Here is a 22,594-nt window from a genome sequence, read left to right as displayed (position 1 = left end):
TGAGTCTATTTCCTAATAGCTATTACGTCCGTTTCTATAGGTTCTCCTGCATAAACCTCTCTTTGCTACTCCCAAGCTCCCTTTAAAAGGAAACAAAACCTTTAATCCCACAATCAGCAGTGCCTTCCAAACCTGACTGTACATACCCATCACCTAGAGATCCTGTTAAAATGAAGCTTCTGCATGACCATATCTGGAGTGAGGCCAGCAATTCTACATTTCTAACCAACGCCCAGCAGGGCTAAGACGCTGGTCCAGATACCACCCTTGTAGACGATCCGGCTCCCACATTTCCCAGTTGTTGAACCTTAGCCAAGTCATTTTACCTCTGAGCGAAGCCTTTATCATCAGAGGAATATGGTGAACAACAGCGAAGAATGACTGAGTGCTTTCCATGTGCCAGAAACTGTTTTATATTTATCAAATTATGAATAGAATTTGGGTCGAACAGCCTCTCCAAGGTAGGTACAGTAACCACAGATCTGTGTCTATGTGGTTTGACTCATGCACCCGCTGTTTAATCACCGTGTAAGATGCCCGTCAGCTCCGCTCGCAGAGCCTGTAAGAAAATAGTAACCTTGTAGAGGTCCAGGCCCCAGTATAAGATCTCGTGGGGTCATATTAACTCACTTATCTTTATAAAAAGCCCTAGAAGGTCACAAGTTTTTAAATAGGTCCAAATAAGGTACAGCTGGAGGTCAAACGGTGGCACAGTCAGCGCCGGACCGGCTGTCCAACGCGGAGCGTACCAGGGCTCCGACTCAGCGCTCAGCCGCCAGGAGGCGCACCGCTCAGCGCCGGGCACGCCGGAGCCGGGTCTCCATTCGCCGCTTCAAGTCTGTGGAAACTTTCTCGGCCCGCACCCCGGACCCCTCCACAAATGGGTCAGGTTTCTGGTGAAACAGAATTTGTCCAGTTCTAAAAAAAAGCTGACTGGTTAAATATTTTGAAAACACATTTTCACTGAAATTGTGACGGAGTCGCAGGAGAACACAATCTGCGGCCCGACGAATTTGCACTGCCCACCTGCGCAGCCACCTCCCCGGAACTGTGGTAGCAATTACACCCTGGAATTTGTAGTCTGGGCTCCTCGCGCCAGCTCCGCCTCCACCCGGGCTCAAGCCAAAAAGGCCCCGTGGAATCCCATCTGCTCTCCAACACCGCCCTCTGCCGGTCTCTTCTGGAGACGCCCGGATTATGAGCCAGTTCCGGTTGCTCCGGAAGTGAAACTTTCTCTTCCGGGGAGCGCTTGCACGTGGTTGTTTTACCCTGGCTTCAGCCGGCGGTAAGTGATTTGAACTGTCTTCTTTGAGCTAGTGAGCCGAGCCGGAACCATGGAAGGCCACAGCGTGGAGGAGCTGCTGGCAAAGGCGGAGCGGGATGAGGCCGAGAAGCTGCAGCGTATCACGGTGCACAAGGAGTTGGAGCTGGAGTTCGACCTGGGAAACCTGCTGGCCTCGGACCGGAATCCTCCCACGGGGCTACGGCGCGGAGAACCCACGCCTGAGGCTGAACTGCGGGCCTTAGCGCGGGACAACACGCAGCTGCTTATCAACCAGCTGTGGCAGCTGCCCACGGAGCGCGTGGAGGAAGCGCTGGTGGCGCGGCTGCCGGAGCCCACCACTCGCCTGCCGCGCGAGAAGCCCGTGCCCCAGCCGCGGCCGCTTACACGCTGGCAGCAGTTCGCGCGCCTCAAGGGCATCCGTCCCAAGAAGAAGACCAATCTAGTGTGGGACGAGGTGAGCGGCCAGTGGCGGCGCCGCTGGGGCTACCAGCGCGCCCGCGACGACACCAAGGAATGGCTGATCGAGGTACCCGGCAGTGCGGACCCCTCGGAGGACCAGTTCGCCAAGCGGATTCAGGCTAAGAAGGAGCGGGTGGCCAAGAACGAGCTGAACCGGCTGCGTAACTTAGCCCGCGCGCACAAAATGCAGCGGCCCAGCTCGGCCGGCTTGCACCCTACCGGACACCAGAGTAAGGAGGAGCTGGGCCGCGCCTTGCAAGTGGCCAAGGTCTCCACCGCGTCTGTGGGGCGCTTCCAGGAACGCCTGCCCAAGGAGAAGGCGCCCCGGGGCTCAGGCAAGAAAAGGAAGTTTCAGCCCCTTTTCGGAGACTTCGCAGCGGAAAAAAAGAGCCAGTTAGAGATGCTGCGAGTAATGAACAGCAAAAAGCCTCAGCTGGACGTGACAAGGGCCACCAATAAGCAGATGAGGGAGGAGGACCAAGAAGCTGCGATCAAGCGGAGGAAAATTAGCCAAAAGGGCAAGAGAAAGGGGGGCCGGCAGGGTCCTAAAGGCAACAGAAAAGGCGGTCCGCCCAGCCAGGTGGGGAAGAGGAAAGGAGGCTTGGGAGGCAAGATGAATTCTGGGCCGCCTGGCTTGGGTGGCAAGAGGAAAGGAGGGCAACGCCAAGGCGGAAGGAGGAGGAAGTAAAGTTCGCCCCCGACTTGCTTGCCTGTAAACCAAGAACTATTCTAAATATTAAGGCCTAAATCCTGTAGCGGGAGGCAGAAGAAGGTGGCCACTACCTTCATTGAACTTGAGGTTGAAGGGATAGGACTGCCTTCCCATCAAGATTGTATGTACATGTTGGACTTCACAAGTTAATGTTTTTCTAACAATGCTTTGGCCGGAGATTTAAAAGATGTGGTTGAGGACATAAAAATTAGGGAATTTGGTCGAAACTGAGAATGAAAAACTTTGGATGTGGTGTGGAGAGTTCATATTTCAAAGATTTAAAATAGATTGATTTCAGCTTTATTTTTTATAAGAATCGTGTATTTATCAAAGCAGGTGGGGGCATACAGATTATATTTTCAGAGCTGGCCTTAAAAATAATTGTTGTGAAGTTGTTTGATAAGTATGTCTGTAACTAATGTTGCCTTTAACTGGTTGGCTGTTGGTAGAAATCTTAAGTACAGCCAGTGACCTGGATATCTGGTAGATTATTTTCGTATACATTCTAAAAAACACATAGCAGCTAAGTTGTGATGTCAGCGACACCACTATAAAAATAATATTGAAGATATAGTGTAACTCATGTTTCTGAAAAAAAGATTACCTGTTCAACACTGAAAACATTGGTTTGCTGTAAATGATAAATTGGGGCTTAACTAAATAAGTGACATTAATCCAGAAAACACTTGTATCTTTCTCAACATTTTATGTTCCCCAATTTTTTAAAGCTTCAAGTAGGGTCTATTTGGGGAAGACAAAAAACCTACCAAATTCTTAGTTGTAATATTTTGTTTTGTTGGTCAAATTGACCTGACCTGGTTTCTTTAGCTGAACTTATTATAGCTATTCTAGGTCTATTTTCCTAACTGATCTCAGTAACGTGTCATTGTAAAAATAAATCTCTCCTGAAAAGAATTCATTAGTAGAGCTAGAAGCTAAGAAGTCTTTTTTGCTGCTATTACAGAGCTGAGTGCCACTCTACTCTGCTATGTGGTCTGACAAATGATAGGGAATTTAAATCAGGAAGGTTTTCTTTGTGTGTTTTTCTGGGGGGTTTTTTTGTTTTGTTTTGTTTTTTGGTGTCTCATTTTTATAAGGTTACATTTAGAAGTTGCTATGAAAGAAAGTACTCGGATTTCATACAGGTTACTTAAAACATGTTCAGTCATCACTTAGGATATTTTCTGATTAAATCAAAGTTGAGCCTTGCCAGGTTGATCATTGATCAGCTTTTCCACTTGGACATGATGCACTTGGGGTTGCGGTGCACTCCACCAGTAGCTAAGGCATTTCTCAGAGCATTTAACCTTTGCTGGCTCAGTGGATCAAGGTTGACCCAGTGCACCACCCCAGCCTTGGCTCCCCACTTTCTTGTCAGGGCAGCTACAGAAGCAATCAATGAGTACACAACTAAGTGAAACAGTGAATGCTTCTCTCTTTCAAATAAAAAATAATAACATTTTTAAAAATTCACAACTTGGAGGATTGCTGTTTTTTTGGGGGTATTGTTTTTGCTTTTAGACTTGATTCAGCAGTTGAACACAATACAGGCTCTGTGAAAAAGGACCCTCGGGCTTTCTGCAGCTTTCTTGTTTGTTAAAACAGTCTAAATGGAGTGTCTTAATTTTTCTCTGAGAATACTTGAAGAAGTCAGGGCAGCATTTTAAAGACAATCGTGGGGAAAGAATGCTCTTGTTTTTGCCTAAGTAGAGAGACAAGTAGCCAAGACTCTACCGAGCAGTTACATTCACGGCAGTCTCCCAGGTGGGAGACTTGGCAGCTGGGTCTGCTGAGGTTTAATTCACATGGGAGAGTGGGCTCCAGGGCTAACGTCGGGGTTTGACACCAAGGTGGGTGGACAGTCCGTGCTGAGTGGGCGGGAGGAGGCGGGCGCCGCAGGGGTTGGTCGGTGCTGGGGCAGGGGTGGGGCCACAGGAAGGCGACCGCACAGCCATGGCCGCCGCCCAGGTCCGGGTCGCGCACTTGCTGAGGCAGCTGCAGCGCGCAGGGTGAGTTCGGCGCTCCCTGGGCCCACGCAGCCCCCTTGAGTGTGACTTGCCTGTCCCGTCGCATTCTTCCTCGGGTTGCTTCTAATAACAGGGAAGGGGCTACCGCAGTGCGTGCCCGTTGTGCGCCGGCGCGGGACAGCATTGTCAGTGCACTGTGCAAGCACGCACTGCGCTGCGAGACCGGCTTTACCTTGTTCTGTGTACGGTTAAGGAAACTAAAGCCTAGAGAGGTCATGCCCGAGTCCATGTTGTGGCAGGTAGTGGGGGGCTTGGAGCAGTGACCAAGACAAATTCAGTATCCAATCAATGCATTTATGTTGGGTGCGTGTTTATGTGCCAGAAACTGTTCTAAGAGCTGAGGATACAAGATGAAAGACTCTGGAACAGTTTGAAGTCTAGTAGGATATTGAATGAGGGGACAAAGTCTGTAAAACAAGGTGCAGCGGACAGAGGGTGTTGAAGAGAAAGACAGACCTGAGGAATCACCGGGAGCTTCATTCCCTGGCTGGTGCAGGGAGTCGAGGTGTTCAGTGCTTTGACATGCTGACTCCGCCTCCTTTAGGAAGGATATGTCGGTACACAGCCGCCTGATCAAATACTTTTTGAATGTGCAAGTGCAATAGTGAGCCAAAGAAAACATGGAAAAATTCTAGCAAGTGAATTGTGTTCTGTGAATAATGGAAAGCAGTAATCTCACTGTGAAGCACTAATACCTTGGTATGTCCATGAGAAAATAATTCCATGGCCAAATACGGTAGATTTGGGAAACTGCTCACTGCTGCAAAGCCCTTTTGGAGATTCAGTATGACCATGAATTGCTCTATGAAGTTCTCCAGGGGGGAAAATGGTTAGCTCAATTTAAATCTTTTTTTCTAAATCTGTCATCATAGAACTTTTTATCAAGCAACATTATTCCTATCCCTTGGAACTAGTGTCATGTAGAACATGTTTTTAGAATGGTTGCGTGACAAAGGAGTGTGGCATAATTAGTATTGTTAGCGCTCCAGCTAAAAAATGATGGCTTCAGACAACAAGAAGAGGCAGCTGGTACAGGGGTATATATGAGAAATATTGAGTTGGTTACAAGCAGCAAGATTTTGTATATTTTTAGTGAGACAGAGAAATTTAAGTTTCTAGCTGGGGCGTCAGGTAAACCATGGGGCCATTTACCAAGATAGGGACTGTAAGAGGGTTCACTTTAGGAGGAAGATGATGACTTAAGTCTTGGGCATTTTGAGTTGGACATGCCTCAGGTACATCCAGATGAAGACCCCCAGCAGGGAATTGAAAATAGTGTTGTAGAGTTGAGGAGCAACTTCAGAACTCATCCATGGTGTGGCAGCAAAGGCCTTGGCAGACTAGGAAGAAAAGGGCTAAGAATGAAGTCCTGGGGAGCAACACTGTTGTAGCAGGGGTAGCAAAGTGGTGCTTTGTCATACACAGGTGTTTTTTTGTTTTCTTATGTTTTTTGTTCCTTTTTGTTTTTTTGAATAGGTTAAGCATTTAAAAGCAGGAGATTTCAAAAGATAATCTTGGAAAATGTGGAAATGGCATGATGGAGCCCACATCTGCAGGGGCTGAGGTTAAGTGGTGGCTACCTTTGGACAGGGGGCACTCCTGTTTCCTGAGAGACCCAGCAGAGCCCGCCACTCACCCCACAGAGCAACCACTCTGACAGCCAGCAGCTCTGGCCTCTCATTTATATTACCTGCCTGCCACCTTAGGCCTCTGGATTTTCAAACAATTTTCACTTTGAACGGAGGAAAAGGAACCAGAATTAAAGGATAAGAGTCATGGCCAAAGAGAGGGGAGAAAACCCCAGAGGGATAGGTCACATTCCCTGCAGAGTTCCACTGTTCTCATCCCTGGGATACAGCAGGGAACAGAACAGCCTAACAGCCCTGGTGCTTCACTGTGTGGGGGGCAGGTGGGCAGACAGTAAACCAGTAAGTTTAATATATATTAGATGTTGATGAGCAAGATAAAGTAAAGGGGGACTGGGTATTGAAGGAGAGGATGCAATTGTAGAGAAGTTGGTCAGAGAAGACCTTACTATTAGTTTCCTATTACTGCTGTAACAAATTATCATGGATTTAGTGGATGAAAACAACACACACTTATTCTCATACAGGTCTGGAGTTTGGGAAGTCTAATATCAGTTTTACTGGGCTGAAATGAAGGTCACACTCCCTTCAGAAACTCTAGGGGAGTACCCCTTGTCTTGCTCTTTCTAGTCTCTAGAGCTGCACTCCTTACACCCCTCAGCTTATGGCCCCTTCCTCCATCTTCACGGCCAGCAAAGTAGTGTCTTGCTTGTGATTACATTAGGGTCCAGCCAGATAATCCAGGATAATCTCCCATCTCAATGTCCTTAATCACCCAGCAGATGTGCTTTAAACATTAACAGAGTCCAGGGATTCGGACCCCAGATGTCTTCTGGGGCTCAGTTGACCACACTCACCGAGAGTTAGTTGTTATGGAAAGAGCAGTGCGGGGGTGAGATTGAACCATGTGGCTCTCTGGGAAGGTTCCTGGAGACAGAGCATACCTGGTGTGATTTCAGAACATGGTGACTGGAGCAGAGTGCATGAACAGTAGATGAGGTCAGACATTGGGGGCCATGTGGGTGACCAAGGATGACCTCAAGATTTTTTTTACATGAACAACTGGAAAGATGAAGTTGGCACTAAACTGGGGTGAGGAGGAGGCTTTCAGGGAAGACCGGGAGCTGAATCTTAGGGAAACTGAAATATCTAATGGACATTCAAGTGCAGTTGAATCAAGTTCAGGTAAGAGGTCTGAACCAGCAGGTAAATGTGGAAGTCTTGAGCATAGAAGGTATTCAAGGCTCTGAGACCAGCTAAGGTCACTAAGGGAGTGTGTTATGAGAAGAGAAGGATTCATGGACTGAACCTGGGGATTCTCCAGCATTCAGACTCAAGAGCATGAAAAGAAATTAGGCCAGGAGCAAGCAGCCATTGTGGTAGGAAGAAAACCAGAGAGTGGTGTCCTGGAAGCCAGGGGAAGACAGTGTTTCCAGAAAGGAGGGAATGAACAGGAGATGCTGTTCACAGGTCAGGTAATGTGAGGACTGAACTGAGAAGTCAGTGGTGTATTAGCAAGGTGAGGGTATTAGAGACCTTGTCAGTGGAATCATGGGGCAAAGACCAATTGAAAGAGGTTCCAGAGAGGATAAAGAGAAATTGGTGAGATCAGGTCTGGTCAGTTAAAGGAAAGGAGAGAGGTAGGGACAGCATCAGGAGAGGGGAGAGGGACAAGAGAAGGTTATTGTTTGTTTTTTAGTATAATATGGGGAGAAGTCTATTGGGAGGGAAGTTTTGATGATGAGGCGAGATAAAGAAGAACAAGTGGTAATGTAGAGTAGATGGATGGGGCTGAGATACAGTGCACAGGGTTAGGGGCTGGCCTTTGCTAAGAGCATGGCCAGTTTATTAGTGATACAAGGAAGGAAGCCAGAATGATTGGGCCAGAGCCAATAGATGCAGGGTTTGCTCTAACTGGGGTTTCCTAGCCTCAGGAGGGGTCTAAAGGCCCATCAGTAGTTTCAGGCCATCCTAAGAAGGGCAGGGAGCCCACAGTCTATACTCCCTTCCCGACGTTAGGCTCTGTGTCTGCACACCAGGGAAAGAGAAATTCAGGAGATTTTAAATGTCTGCCTTCCTTCATTCATTCACTTATTTATCCAGTCAGTTTTAAGGGCTCACTGTGTCCCTAGGACTATGCTATCCACTGCAGATAAAGTTGTGAAAAGAGGAAGTTCTTGCCCTGTTATCACAAAATGTACATTCTGAACGCAGGTGGAAACAGGAAAGGGGCACAGACAACACAGTACAGTAACAGTTTTAATGGGAAGGAAGAGTAGTACCAGGGACCACAGAGAGAGGGGGGGTGTTCTCAGGCCTTAGGGAAGACTACCCAGGGAACTGACATCTGAACTGACCTGGGAAGAACACTAATTACCCAAAAGAGGGGGAAATCAAGTTCTCGGCGGAGGAAATAACAAGGACAATGTTCTGGAGGCAAGAGAGTGGCGATTAAAGGAAAAGAACCAAGTTAATTTTTCAACAGCTCAATCTGGGAGGTGGAGGTTAATGAGAGACCAGGTTGGAGAGGTTAGCAGGGCCAGTGAGGAAAGGCCATGTCTGAACTTGATCCTAAGAGCCATGACAGGCCATTGAAGTACTTTTAAACAATGGAGTTACATAATTGGAAATAAGTGTCTGACCACAGTGTGACAAAGGTGGAGTAGATGGATTTGGATAGAGAAATATTTGGGGCCTTGATGTATGGTTTTTTACAAAGGGTGAGGGGTGAGCCCAGGATAGAAGCCCAGGTTTAAAGAGTGGGCTGCATGGAACAGAAGCCAGAAGGAGAATAATGAGAGGTGATCAGGGAGGGGCAAGCCCAGAAGATCCTCTCAGCCAGCCAGGGAGGGGCGGCCCACTGAGCTCAATGCTATGCCAGTTAGGTGCTAGGAGGAGGTGTGAAAAGTGAGGATAACAGCAGGAAAGCTGGGACTTGTAAGGACAGCAACCAGATTCAGAGAGTCAAGAAATGTGTAGGGGGCAAGGAAATGGAACCGGCAGTGTAGGTCAGAAGCAAGCCAGAGGGGACAAGAGGTTGAGAGTTCTAAGCATGAAACTCTTCAGCATTATATGAGGAGGATTAAGCGAGCAGCAGGACTGGGAAACACAGGACAGATGGAAGTCTCAGGAAGGCAAGAGGGGGTGGGATTCAAAGCACAAATAAAGAAGAGAATTGACGAATTGCAGTAGCCTCAGGGCCTGAAAAAAAAAATAAAAAGAAGGGGAGTGTGGAAGGAAGCTTGTGTTCTCATGATCCAGTGGAAAACTTGAAGTTTGAGGGGTTTGGGGTTTGTTGTTTGTTTTTGTCACTTTGTCTCTCTCCTCTTGTATTTGTTGGGCGTAAAGCCACCCAACCCCAGCCCCGTGAAGAACACCTTGGCCTTGCCTACTTTCATTTCTCAGTCCAGAGCCTGCGGCTGGATGGGACCAGTTGGGACGCCGCTGGGAAACCGTTAGCACTCGGCGTGCTCAGCAGCGCCCACGAGATGGCAGCCTTGATTCACCGTATCGCTCACAGGCGCTTCCCACGTGGTTTCGACTCCGCGATTGTTTTTGATATCTTGGCCACCACTAAGCTGAACTCTTTTCCTTCTTTCTCCTTCCCTCTCAGATGTTTTCATTCCAAATTCGAATGGGGGTGAGGCGTTGGTGGTATAGTTTAATCCAGCATAGCTGCCTTCCAAATTTGAATGATGGAGGGAAGGTTATCCCCTCACTTCTCTACTCTATTATGACAATGTCCCCTGGGCAATAAATAGAATCAAAACCCTTTCTCAACGTTCAAACATAGTGATCAAGACAAAAGGAAGCCAGAGAAAGGATTTTCCAAGAACTGCAGGCGACCAGGACAGGGAAGGGATAAGGCAAGTGTAGAGAAGCGGACTGAGCTGAGAAGACGTGCGGAATTAAGTGAGAAGCAAGGGGCAGGTGTGAGCGTAAACTAGGCAGCCAGTGGACGAGCCCCAGGAGCCTGGACGGTGGTCACTGGTCCCTGAGGGTTGGCAGAGAAGGGATGACAGCGTGAGGTGGTCCCCAGGGAGACCAGGGGAACAAGGCCAGAACCTATTTGAAGAAAAATTGAACACCTTGAGGACAATGGGAAAATAAAGGAAATTACCCCCAACCTCAGGGAAGGTGGGGGGGGGGGAGGAATGAGGTGCTCGAGTAGTTGATTTTGGGCCAATTTGGTCAAAGCTCATAACCTAGTAAGAGCTGGGACCTCACCTAGATCAGGGGCTCCAACCTTAAACTTACTTGTGTCCCAGAGTGCTCATCTCAGCTCCCAGCAGACATTTATTTATGAACTTACAACACTGGAGAGACTCTGAGCACACTTTTTGTCCATGATGATTTCTGGTTTTTTCTATGTACAGGGATTGCTAATCACTACTACTTTGCTAGCATCTTAAGACTGCGGAGTGAGTTACCTGAAGACTTCTTATCTTTCGGTTTTCTAGTTTCACTTTACATTTTTTATTTTATTTTTTTCCTTTTCCCTAGATGCCAGTGCCCAACTCATTCTCATACTTACTCCCAAGGTAATAATACCTTTTGTGGTTTTAAACTGGCTACAATTTCCATTTCCACATTGGCACTCCAACACATTTGGGCAAAGGGTAAAGCAAGAAAATCAAGGGATATAAGGGAGGCTGATGAAGGAGTTGCCTTTTCACTTGAAAAATGGTAATGCGTAGCTCTAATTGCATGATGGTAACTGAATGTTTGTTACTGATTGTGTTTGGCTCAAATATATACTATATATATTTAATGATATTTATTATGTTTTTCTATTTTATTATTGATTTGAGAGAGAGAAAAAGAGAGAGGCATTGACATGTTCCACTTATTCGTGCATTCATTGGTTGATTCTTGTAGGTGCCCTGACCAGGGATCAAACCCATTACCTTGGCGTATCAGGTGACCCTTTAATCAACTGAACTACCCTGCCAAGGCCTGTTTTTCTATTTTAAATAGAATTATTAATTTAAAGAAAGTTAATTTCACTGTTTAACAGGATCCAATTTATATCTTTTCGTAAACTTTAGTCACAGAAGTAATAGATTTTTTTTTAACTACAGAGTTCAAACAAATTTGAATTTTGATTAAGGATACTCTTGCCCTCAGGAAACTGAACGTAGGTTGTTGTCTAGTTATGGTGTCTTATTGTTTTCAATCTTATGACTAACCAGGCTGATTTTCAATCTTATGACTAACCAAGATAAAAACAAGGAAAATATTTATTTACTGGGGCCCTCTTGTTGTTACAATATGACAGAAAGTCATTTTTGCCCTAACTACAACTGTTGCAAAGAAGTGTCACTTTATAAATTTTATTATTAAATTTCACAAAGAAAATGACATTTTTATATTTATAAGCTTGAGAAATAGAATTATCTTAGTGTGATAAGTAATCTCCATGGAAAAATATCAATTGAAAGAAATGATCACAGATGCTATAAGAAGTGTAAGCAAGAGTAATTAATAAATTTACTAATAGTTATTCTCTAACAATAATCCAACTCTAAAGTCTAGAAGATTTTTTTTCTAGAAGATTTTTACACATTATGTTTTCAAAAGTATATTTTAATTTCGATGGAGAAAATATTTTATGCAACTTTATTTTCACACAATCAGCATCAAGTTAGCATTATGTTCCCTTAAAATGCAAGTTTTAATTTTATTTTGATATACAACAATGAAACCTAAAAAATGTAATTTAGGTACGACTTTAAGGGAGATGCTTATACTCACTGTTAGAATATCAATTCACTATCAAATAATAATATTTTGCTTGATTTTTGAGGCCTACTTTGATACTAAGTTTTACATTTTTAGCTCCTGGACTTTCACCTTCTGGAAAAACAACAGATTATGCCTTTGAGGTAAATTTAATCATTCCATTCTTTCTTTTATGTATAACCTTTAAAAATACAACTAAAGAGTCTTGCTAATGCATTATTATCTCATTTAAAATCTGCTATTAATTGATGTCCCCTAATCTCATTATTTGATCAGGCTCTATTTTGTAAAGAACCTTGTTAGGATAATAAAATATAAATCTTATGATACCTGAGTAATGTAAAAGTATATGTCTTCTATATAGCCAGTAAATTGGACAAATTCTTAGTTCTACAGACTTTCAAATTTACATATGTTGTATGCTAAATCTTCTTTAGTTTTGTAAGTATAACAGTCCCCAAAGAGATCCAAGTAATCTTTTGGCACAGGAATAAAGGAAAAATTAGTTCTGATTAATTTTTATCACACTGTAATTACATAACTATTTGTTTAAATTCCTGTCTCCTAGTTCAGGACTCATAAATTAAATGTCACCAGGGGCCTGACAGTCAAGCAGCCCAGGAGCAGGCTGTGTGAGGACAGCGCTGAGTTCACTGAGAGCACAGGCCCACGTGAGGAGTGCGGCCTCCACTCAGCCCCACATGATTGCTGTGACTTGGGAATGCAGGCCCCGTGTTGCCCTGTTATTCAAGAGGGATCAGACAGTCACACAGGATATTTCTATTCTCATTTTTAAGAGTGATGAGCCAATTCAAAAAAGAAGAAATCTAAATATAATGTGAATCAAACAAAACATGTCTGTAGGCCAGTAGTGACCCCTCATCCATTTGGTATAAGAGCTCTTCTCTCAGTTGTAAACTGTATGAGACTGTTTCTCTTGTTCGTAGTTGTGTAACAAGAACCTAGCACAGTGCCTAGAACATAGCAGGCACTCAGTAGTGTTGGGTGAGTGGAAGGATGGCTAGACGGATGGATACATGCATGCAACGGTAGTTAGATAGATGAATGACTAGATGAATAATGAAGAGGTGGAAAATACACAAGGAGTCAACGTTTAAATTGGAAAAGGAGAAGAAAATTGAGAGATAACTTAGTTGTGGAGACAAGGTAAGGCAGGCATTTCAAGCTGAGAGAACAACTGAGAGTTTATGATGTGTTTGGGAAAAGATAAATAATTCTAATGTGATTAGAGCCAAGGTTATCTTAAAGAAGTATAACGAGAGAAGAGCAGAGAAAGCCCACGTGGAGGAGAGGAGAAGCAGCCAGGATGGCGGAGTGCTGAAGGAGAAGCCAGTTTGTGCAGAGTTTGTACAGAGAGAAGGAGATGGGGAACAGAGGTGAATAAACAAGGTGAGATAGAAACCTTTGATTCTAGGAAACTTGGATGAGTCAGTGGCTTTGGGATCCCTGAATGGAAAGGGAAGTGTTTTCCAACTGTGTGTATTTCTTGCCCGCCCAGTGCGAGCTAGGATTAAATGTAATGGCCCACAAAAAAAAAAAAAGAAGAAGAAGAAGAAGAAGAAGAAGAAGAAGAAGTATAATGAGTCTGAGGCCAGATGGGGTGACCTGGAAGGCCATGCTACAAAATATCTACTTTATTCTCTAGGCAATGAGGAACCATTTCAGGCTTTTAGAAATAAAATGGTTGGCCCTGGCCAGTTGGCTCAGTGATAGAGCGTTGGCCTGGCGTGCAGGAGTCCCGGGTTTGATTCCCAGCCAGGGCACATAGGAGAAGTGCCCATCTGCTTCTCCACCCCTCCCCCTCTCCTTCCTCTCTGTCTCTCTCTTCCCCTCCCGCAGCCAAGGCTCCATTGGAGCAAAAGATGGCCCGGGCGCTGGGGATGGCTCCTTGGCCTCTGCCCCAGGCGCTAGAGTGGCTCTGGTCACGACAGAGCCATGCCCCGGATGGGCAGAGCATCGCCCCCTGGTGGGCGTGCCGGGTGGATCCCGGTCGGGTGCATGCAGGAGTCTGTCTGACTGCCTCCCCCATTTCCAGCTTCAGAAAAATACAAAAAAAAAAAGAAATAAATAAAATGGTCAATCTCAAATATATTCATCACTAATTTTTTTTTCAGATGGCTGTTTCAAATATTAGATATGGAGCAGGAGTTACAAATGAAGTGGGAATGGCAAGTATTTAAAATTTCTAGAGCTACTGTAGAGGTTTACATAGCTTTTAAAACAAGTGCCAATGGATATTGAGTCCTTTGTTTTTAAAAATGTTTAATGTTAAATTGGTCAGAAGTGTCTATTGCATTTCTATGCAAGCAAACCTAATTTATGAATTATTTTTGCTGTTGTAGGATCTACAAAACATGGGTGCTAAAAATGTTTGTTTGATGACAGACAAGAACCTCTCCCAGCTCCCTCCTGTACGAGTAGTTATGGATTCACTCGTGAAGAATGGCATAAACTTTAAGGTTTATGATAATGTGAGAGTGGAACCAACTGATAGAAGGTATTTTGTTGTTGTTGTTGTTATTTACTTTTAGTGAAAACCAACACATATCTGTTGCTTAAAACTTGCCCCAAGACCAACTTAGCGGTGTGACAGTTTGTTTCCGAAAAATATGTCATAATGTCTTTTCTTTTCCTTTCTCTCAGCTTCATGGAAGCTATTGAGTTTGCCAAAAAGGGAGATTTTGATGCCTATGTTGCTGTAGGGGGTGGCTCCACCATGGACACCTGTAAAGCTGCTAATCTGTATGCGTCCAGCCCTCGCTCTGATTTCCTGGATTATGTCAGTGCCCCCATTGGGAAAGGCAAGCCTGTGTCTGTGCCTCTTAAGCCTCTGATTGCAGGTAAAGACTGTTTGCTCCTTTGTTAGTTTGTTTTGCAGTTGGCAAGAGGCCTTAGGAAAGATACAAGCCAGGAATTTTAGGGTATGTGTTTCTCAAGCTTTCTGATGTCTTCATTTCAGTGTAGTACCTTGTTTAGAGTGCAGAATAGATAGCAGTTCATTTATGTTTAAATTCTGATCTTCATTATTCCACAGATAGACACAATCTGGGTCAGTGGTAGGAAAGTTTGCAGGTTTAAGACGTGAAGTCACTATGTGAAGGAGGGGGGAGGTCATTATTTATGTATTATTACTAGATCTCTCTATAGGCAGATTTGTCTTCTAACCCCCTTTCTGTTTGGTCCCATTTTGCCAACCACTGTGGAGTTTAAGGGGAACATTGGCTGTTATTTTTCTGGTGTCGACTCAACCCTTTCTTCCACATAATGGCTCTTCAGCTGACCTGAGGCTTTGTCTCTGTCCTGGGACATGTGGCCAGCATGGCCACATTGCTCTGGGAGACATCTGCTCTCTGGCTGCACAGGGCACAGACATGCAAATCCAATTCAGAGTAGCTTGTCTGTTTCACACAGACCTTAGCATCTTTCTGTCTTTTCTTCCCTCGAATTTTATAGTTGTTAGCATATTACTGTTTAAAGTTTTATAGCTAAAATGCACTGATCAGTCACTGGAAAATATCAGTTTGAAGTCTTGTCCTGTCTCTTGTCCTCCGCTTTTGTCCCCATTGTGAATGGGCCGTGTGATGAGACGGGTGAGTTGGTGGCAGATGAACGGGCTTTGATGTGAATGAGCAGTCAGCGGGGAGCAGCGTAATTGATGTCTGGCAAATGGAAGCCTCTGGTGAAACTGTGTCGGCATCACACAGAGGGGTGATTAGTAAAGTTTAGAAACTTAACAGAACTACAAACCCACCAGCTCAGCAAAGGCACAGCGTTACTATGCTTACTGTCAGGAGGGGATAAAGACATCTTTCAGAAAAGCAAATACAAGTGTTTTTCCTGGAGATGCCCAGCAGCCTGCATTTGAATATCCAGCTGCAGCTGCTTAAGCTCTGGCACTAGAGGAACCTGAGATTCCCAGAGCTCCTCACTGTTAATACAGAAATACATTAAAACTGCATGTGTATTTGTACAGACATGGACATCATACATGTTAATGCAGATAGGTATCACACATACACATCCAAGTGCACACACAGCCCTGGCTGGGTAGCTTGGTTGGATGGGGCGTCATCCCAAAGCGTAGAAATTGCCAGTTCAATCCTCGATCAGGGCACATACAGGGACAGCTTCATGCTCCTGTCTCTATCTCTCTCCCCCAGCCCACTTCTCTCTAAAAAAATAAATTATTCAAATGCACATACAGTTACATATGTATGCATGTTAATACAGACATGAACATACACGTTAAACATGCATGTTGATACTGACACGGGCTTCATGCTGTTGTGAATGCTGACACACACATACATGTATGTGAAGCATACATGCATGTAAACAGAGATATACATATCAGCAAGCAACGGGAGTAGCAAAACTTTCTACTCTAGCTTTGCTCCTTATTTCCTAAGGCTGAATTAAGTATTTCCTCTGACCTTTACTTAGATGCTGTATTAACATTAATATTATTTTGTTCAAGTCCCAACTACTTCAGGAACTGGGAGTGAGACTACTGGAGTTGCCATTTTTGACTATGAGCCGTTGAAAGTAAAAATTGGTAAGAACTTTGACCATTCACTTTTTTAAATATTCTCTCTTTTACCTTTTAAACCTAGCCCCCTTTTTAAATCCTAATCTTTAACAATCCAGAAGTTACAGAGTTAAGGGAAGGGTATATACATATATACATTTTCTTTCTTTTTCCAAGTACACATAAAAATATGAAACAGTCTAATAAACTTCCTTTTGAGAATTGCCTACAAAAGGACACTGAAATGAATCTTGACTGGCCTTTTTTCTGCTGAAGTTAGTGACTGTATGTCAATGATAAAGTGTTATTCCCTTTCTTGACCATCTTTTTTACATTTTAAATCAATTTTATTAGGATATAATTTTTATGTAATAAAATGCATACATTTTAAGAGCCTAGTTTGAAGGGTTTTGACAAATATAGGAATTCCAATCAAAATATAAAACATTCCCGTCACTCCAAAACAATCCCTCCAGCCCCATTCTCAAGTAACCACTGTTCTTCTTTCCATCTTCTTTGTTGTGTTTATCCTGTTGTCTGTCTTCTCTAACTCTCAGCAAAGGTGGTAATGAAATGTCCCTCTCCTCGTCTGGCTCAATATTCTTCTTTCATGCCATGTAGCAGAATAAATTGACATTCAATCACACATTTCTAGTAACTTCTCTTTTTAAAATTAAATTACATTATGAACAAGAATGTGATGATAAGGGGGGGGCAAGGAAGGAGAGAGAGGGGATGTGGGAAGGGGAGGGGCACAAAGAAAACCAGATAGAAGGTGACGGAAGACAATTTGACTTTGGGTGAGGGGTATACAACATAATCAAATGTCATAATAATCTGGAGATGTTTTCTCTGAACATATGTACCCTGATTTATCAGTGTCACTGCATTAAAATTAATAATAAGAAAAAAATAAATAAATAAAATTAAATTACATTATCCTTTGACATCAGGAAAGAATAGTTACCAACACTTAATTTCTGCCTTACCATTTTTTAAAGACTTCTTCATAGTGTTATCTGATGTGATTCTTACAACAGCTCTCTGAGGGATGGAGGGCCTGTGGTGTAGTCTGATCTCATAGAGTGCTCAGGGAGGCTCAGGGGCTTTCCCAAAGACATGATAAGTTGCAGAGCAAAGACCCAAACCAGCGGTGAGCTAGTAAATTGGCTCTCTGCCATTTAATAAGTAAATAAGCCCTGATTTGTAGCATTTGCCAGTTTCTGTGGTATAAATACTCCCACCATAGCCAATGACATCACTCGACCTGCAGTTGGACAGAGATGCACATACTTGGCTCCTTTAAACTGAAAGGAGTTTCCACTCCACAGAAAAACTCAGGTAGGAACTTCAAATCTCTTTCCCCTGCTCCTTGCTGCCTCCCTACATGGGAATGACTCTTATTTCATTTTTTATTTTTTAGGATAATTTGTTATCCTAAAGTTACTTAATGTTTTTAAATGAAGTCCATACCTATTGCCTCCATTGCAAATTCCTGTCCTAGGCATTGCTTCCCAAGCCATCAAGCCCACGCTGGGACTGATTGACCCTCTGCACACCCTGCACATGCCTGACCGTGTGGTCGCCAACAGTGGCTTCGATGTGCTTTGGTAGGTACCTGGAGGGGCATTTTCAATACCTGGGTCTTTGGACAGTATTTTATTTTGTTTTGTTTTTAGAACAATAGACACCTTTATTACATGAGCTGAGTTAGGAAGCAGGAGGATGTCTTTCCCCTTCCAGGCCTTGATTTTCCTCCATGAGCACTCCTGCTCCTTGTCCTCTAGCACACGGCCACCTGCTCGGCCAGAATGGCCTGGTCTTGCCGCAATGCTTTCAAGAAGCTCGCCCTGCTGGGACCACTCCTCCAGAAGACTGCTGATTTTGGCATGCTTTTTCCTTTCATCGTGTTTCTTCTGAATTTTCTTGGATGGCTTTTTGTTTAAGATCCCTTCCTTCTTGCAGCCCAGAGGCAGTGCACAGCACTGACCATACCATGTGCTGTCAATGAGCACAATGCACTTCTTTACTAGGGTCTTGGAGTGGATCAGTTTGTTGTTGGGTGTATTGTAGACCACATAAGTAATCCTTGTTTTGCGTGTACAACACTCTGAGCCCCAGAGAAGTTGCCCACATTCCACTTCAAGGCCCTGTACTTCCTGTTGCCTCCCCACTTGCAGACTGTGTACATGCGGTGAGGGCCATCTTCGTGGTGGCAGCAGGCTGGCCCAGCTCATACTTTTGCTTCCTGTGGTGGGGTTTTCTCTTGCTCCCGTCTCATGGTGCTTGGGCCAGCTGTCTTGAGAGATGCCCGTGGCTCAGTGCTGGCTGGAAAGAGCACAGCATTTTCTCACTGAAAGCACTTACGAAGCAGCCGTTGACTAGCACTACACAGCAAGCCCAGCTTGGACTGTCATTATCCCCTTTCCTAAATTAAAATAAGCACGCTGTTAGCGAGTAGGTTAGTGAATAGGTGTGGCCCTGGGTGAGCCACAAACCTGCTATTCAGGATGGACCACCCCAGCCACAGCTGTGGCCACAGGGACATGGCAAAAGGAGCAGTCAGTCAGAGTTGGCGTGCCCCTGTGGCTACATTAACCATGGAGCGCCCCAGGGCTGCCACAGCTCAGAAGAGGGCAGGAAAGGGCTCTGACATTCCCTGAGCTGGACTGCGCACATGTCAGCACTTTATATGTGTTACCACTTCCGTACAGCTCTGTGCCGGATGAAAGTGAGAACTTGCTTTGAGATGTTTAGTAATTTTCCCAGAGTCAGACACAAGCTCCCTGGGCTTCAGCGACCATGGACCACGGTTCCCTAATCAGTGGCTTCTACCACAGACCTCACTCTGAGCTCCAGGCCATTCATTCCAGTGGCTTCATGGAGGTCCCATGGGTACTTCACATTCAGCATGTCTTAAACTACCCTATTTCATCCATTCGCACATGTACACTTGTTCACTCCCAACAGCTCAAATCAGGACATATCTTAAAATCTGTGGCATGGCAGTTTGGTTTTCTTCCTCGGTACACTTTTTAAAATGGTACATCTTCTAATGCATGGCATCTTAAATTTGGTGAAATGTGATAATTCTCTTAATTCTACCTATCCTTAAACCCCTTCCAGCATAACTCACAGCTTCTCCTCCTCGGTCCCTTAACTTAGGGAGCAGTAGGACTCAGTATGGACGTCTCCTTTCTGCCATGCCAACCCCAGCTGGCAGGTCCTCTGCCTTGTCCTGCTGCATCGCTCTCGATCTGCTCCCTTTTCTCGGGCCTCCTCTTCCTGCCGTGGTGGAGGCCTATCCCAGCCCTTGCTGGATGGTTGCAGTAGTCTCCTCATCAGTCTACCTGCTGCCATCCGTAGTCCTTCCATCTTTCCTCCATACCCGCCTCACCATGCTTGCAGAATGCAAGGTGACCATCAACAGACACACACACACACACACACACACACCCCTCTACCTGACCAGTCTTTCAGTGGCTTTTCATGCCTATGTCCAAAGGCCAAATTCCTTTGGCCCCAGAATGTTCCTGATGCTCTGCTCTTTATCTGCCTGGATAGCTCATGTTTCCATTCCACTGGAGCAATCTCTCCCTGATGGAGCTTTTGCTGACCTCCCCTTCCCTCTCCTCAAGTACAACTGGCCACCCGTCCTTTGCTTTGCTCTTCCCAGTTGGGGGGCCTGTACATTGCTTCTGAGACACTTCTTTCTTCATACGCCTATCTCTCTCTCAGTGCGCTGTGAGCTTGGTGAGGACAGGACCATCTTACTCATCTATCTCTGCTCCCATCACACTGACTGTCACGTCACCGGTACTCAGTTAATAGCCATTGAATGACATTCACACAAGCAGGAGGCAGCAGAGTCAGGATTCAAATCCAGGTTTATCCCAGTCCGTGGTCTGCTTTTCTCATAACATTATGCCACCTGCTAAAAAACGAGAAAATTGTGTTCTACTCCAGCCTAGTCAAAGTTGTCTATACTTCGAAGAGTTGTCCCCTAACAACTTGGAAATTAACAAAATAAGATTACCTTCCCTAACTGGAAACTACATAATAATATACTTATATATAATAAGTATATAATGGACCAAAGCAGTCATCTTTAAGTGAACCCAAAGACTTCACTGTCAGTCACAGTGGGGAGGGGACTAGGAAGAAAGAATGATGGTGGTATTTGCCCTTCCAAGCATTTCTCAAGGATGAGAATACCTGGCCTGAGGAATCTGCCCCTAGGGGCCAGTGGCCAGTTCTGAAGATGGACACACCCATGTGTCCAACCTTACAGGCAGTTCCCCTGGTTAGGACTTCCTGGATCTTCTGATTATAAACTAGCATCCAGAGGACTTACCAAAAGGGAGAAAAGGTACCCTCTAGAAGACTCAGGTGTCTGTTGCCCTCAGCAGTTTCACTTCTCATTGTAAATTAATAATCAGACTTTCAGGTTTTATATGTAGTCTCTGTGAGCTCCGCTCGGTGAGTCTGCCCCTGAGAGATGGAGCTACTTGTGGGTCCAGAATCCAGATGCATGCAGAGCACCTCAGGGAACTGCTCGCCACCCTGCCCATCCTCCTGGACACCTTATTCTTGCATTGCCCGCAGATTCCTTGTTTAGCACCATAAAGCTCTAGGCCTGTCTACCAACACAGTTTTTTAAAAGTTTTATGCTCTCTTCAAAAGATGTTATCTGCTTCTCAAATGTAGAAGAGAGGAAATTCTCCATTCTAAGGCTGAAAACTATAATTCATGTGAAAAATAGTTCACTTTATATTGTGTTCCCAATGCACCATTAATCTAGATGGTTAAGTTTATTCTTCAGCTAAAATTGGTGGTGGGTCAGCAAGTGGCAGAAGTTCTGAACCTTGGGTCTTAAAATAGTCGACCCTGAATTTAGGGCATTTAAGAAAAATGAACTGGATTTTTTCCAGGCCAAGAACTAATACTAATGGTGATTGGTAACTTTTACAGCATGCTGGTACAGTGTGCTAAGTACTTTATATACGTCAAAAACACTGTAGTGCTGTTAATATAAGCTTCACTATGTTAAATTCTATAACAAGCAATGACTGTTGTGGGCAAGAGGCTAACGAGTAGAATGTATTGTGGTTATCAGTGCCACATAGCATATCCACGGTGGAGTGAGTACATTTCCAAGACAATTTGTAATCATAATGGAGGGAAGGAGGAAGACCATGCTTTCAATCTGTGTATTTTAAATATTTTTGTTAGCCATGCCCTGGAGTCCTACACTGCCCTTCCCTACCACATGCGGAGTCCCTGCCCTTCAAATCCCATCTCTCGGCCAGCCTACCAGGGCAGCAACCCAATCAGTGACATTTGGGCAGTCCATGCACTGCGGATCGTCGCTAAGTATCTGAAGAGGTATGCCACCCTAAGGGGACAGACATAGAGCAGAAAACCCCATTCCACCCTCATAAAATGTAGTGTGCTAGATTCTGACATGTCCTGAGTAAATCTGTTCACCAAAAGGTCAGTGAGTGGATGTTGAGAAGCACCAGCAAGCTTCTGGAGAGAAGAAAAGGGGGAGAGCACATAAGGACAGATGAAAACTGGGTTCTTAAGCCTGAAAAGTCAAAGACTACAAGAGGGCAATATAGGAGCCCCTAATTTAGGAAGGATGTAGATACAAGGTTTATTCATTGAATTCTCAAAATCAAAAGATAAGATGAAGGGAAATACCCTTTGGAATTTAGCTACCATGGGCAAACAAGAGAACCACAGAGGCAGAAGTTGGCTTAGCCTTCCCGGGTCCTGGGCAAAGGCACATGGAATCAACCCAGTGAGCACACTCAGATGAGCTAAATTTAAGGATTAAATGTGTGGAGTTGTCTGTCCCAGGAGATAAAAAGGCTTCCTGAAAGGTTCTGAAAGATTTATGAATGACATAGCCACAATAGGCTCCTGGGAAAGCAAATATATACTTAGAGATGAAAGCTGATCCCTGAGACAAAGACATCTGCAAAGTCGGACTCGCTATTGTGCTTCTACAGAAAGCAGGGAAGGAACGTGGCAGGTTAGGCCCAGATGTGAGCACGGTGCCTCCTCTGGCCCCGAGGTGGAAGCTGCCCTGGTGAGAGGACTAGACTGCATTTGTAGTAGAGCAGGGAGGGGACAGAACTATTTCAGGCTCAGGGGGACCACCGGGGAGTATGGAAGCATTTGACTGGGTAGAAGTGTCAGCTGGTGTGTTTTGGCAAGAGTAGAAGGCTT

At 44.8% G+C, this 22,594-nt stretch overlaps 2 protein-coding genes, 1 long non-coding RNA gene and 1 pseudogene across 5 annotated transcripts in view; 2 read left to right on the top strand and 2 right to left on the bottom strand.

Moving 5' to 3' along the window:
• Positions 1-415: 415 nt before the first annotated feature.
• On the bottom strand, positions 416-1,150 carry LOC136401166 (uncharacterized). The gene is made up of 3 exons (XR_010750479.1): positions 1,027-1,150; positions 750-918; positions 416-559 (listed from the first exon to the last, which is right to left on the bottom strand). It is a non-coding gene; the product is annotated as an uncharacterized lncRNA (long non-coding RNA).
• Positions 1,151-1,244: 94 nt separating this feature from the next.
• On the top strand, positions 1,245-3,934 carry RRS1 (ribosome biogenesis regulator 1 homolog). The gene has a single exon (XM_066378944.1). It carries the CDS (start codon positions 1,335-1,337, stop codon positions 2,430-2,432), a length of 1,098 nt encoding a protein of 365 aa, XP_066235041.1. The 5' UTR covers positions 1,245-1,334; the 3' UTR covers positions 2,433-3,934.
• A 458-nt stretch (positions 3,935-4,392) lies between these two features.
• Positions 4,393-22,594, top strand: part of ADHFE1 (alcohol dehydrogenase iron containing 1) — a 41,305-nt gene continuing 23,103 nt past the window's right edge. Inside the window, exons 1-9 of one of the 3 annotated variants that reach the window (XM_066378941.1) lie at positions 4,393-4,465; positions 10,573-10,610; positions 11,908-11,954; positions 13,947-14,000; positions 14,175-14,329; positions 14,476-14,672; positions 16,310-16,387; positions 17,865-17,970; positions 21,593-21,745. In XM_066378941.1, the coding sequence (XP_066235038.1) occupies positions 4,410-4,465; positions 10,573-10,610; positions 11,908-11,954; positions 13,947-14,000; positions 14,175-14,329; positions 14,476-14,672; positions 16,310-16,387; positions 17,865-17,970; positions 21,593-21,745 (884 nt within the window). In that variant the 5' untranslated portion in view covers positions 4,393-4,409. Of the gene's footprint in view, positions 4,466-6,967; positions 7,255-10,572; positions 10,611-11,907; positions 11,955-12,781; positions 13,222-13,946; positions 14,001-14,174; positions 14,330-14,475; positions 14,673-16,309; positions 16,388-17,864; positions 17,971-21,592; positions 21,746-22,594 lie in introns of those variants that run through there. The other 2 variants (XM_066378942.1, XM_066378943.1) reach the window with 2 other exon arrangements.
• Positions 18,079-19,720, bottom strand: LOC136397464 (small ribosomal subunit protein eS8-like; annotated as a pseudogene).

The sequence above is a fragment of the Saccopteryx leptura genome, chromosome 3 (genome assembly GCF_036850995.1).
Source record: "Saccopteryx leptura isolate mSacLep1 chromosome 3, mSacLep1_pri_phased_curated, whole genome shotgun sequence".
Taxonomy (NCBI): domain Eukaryota; kingdom Metazoa; phylum Chordata; class Mammalia; order Chiroptera; family Emballonuridae; genus Saccopteryx; species Saccopteryx leptura.
This window is presented reverse-complemented; position numbering and strand designations above follow the sequence as displayed.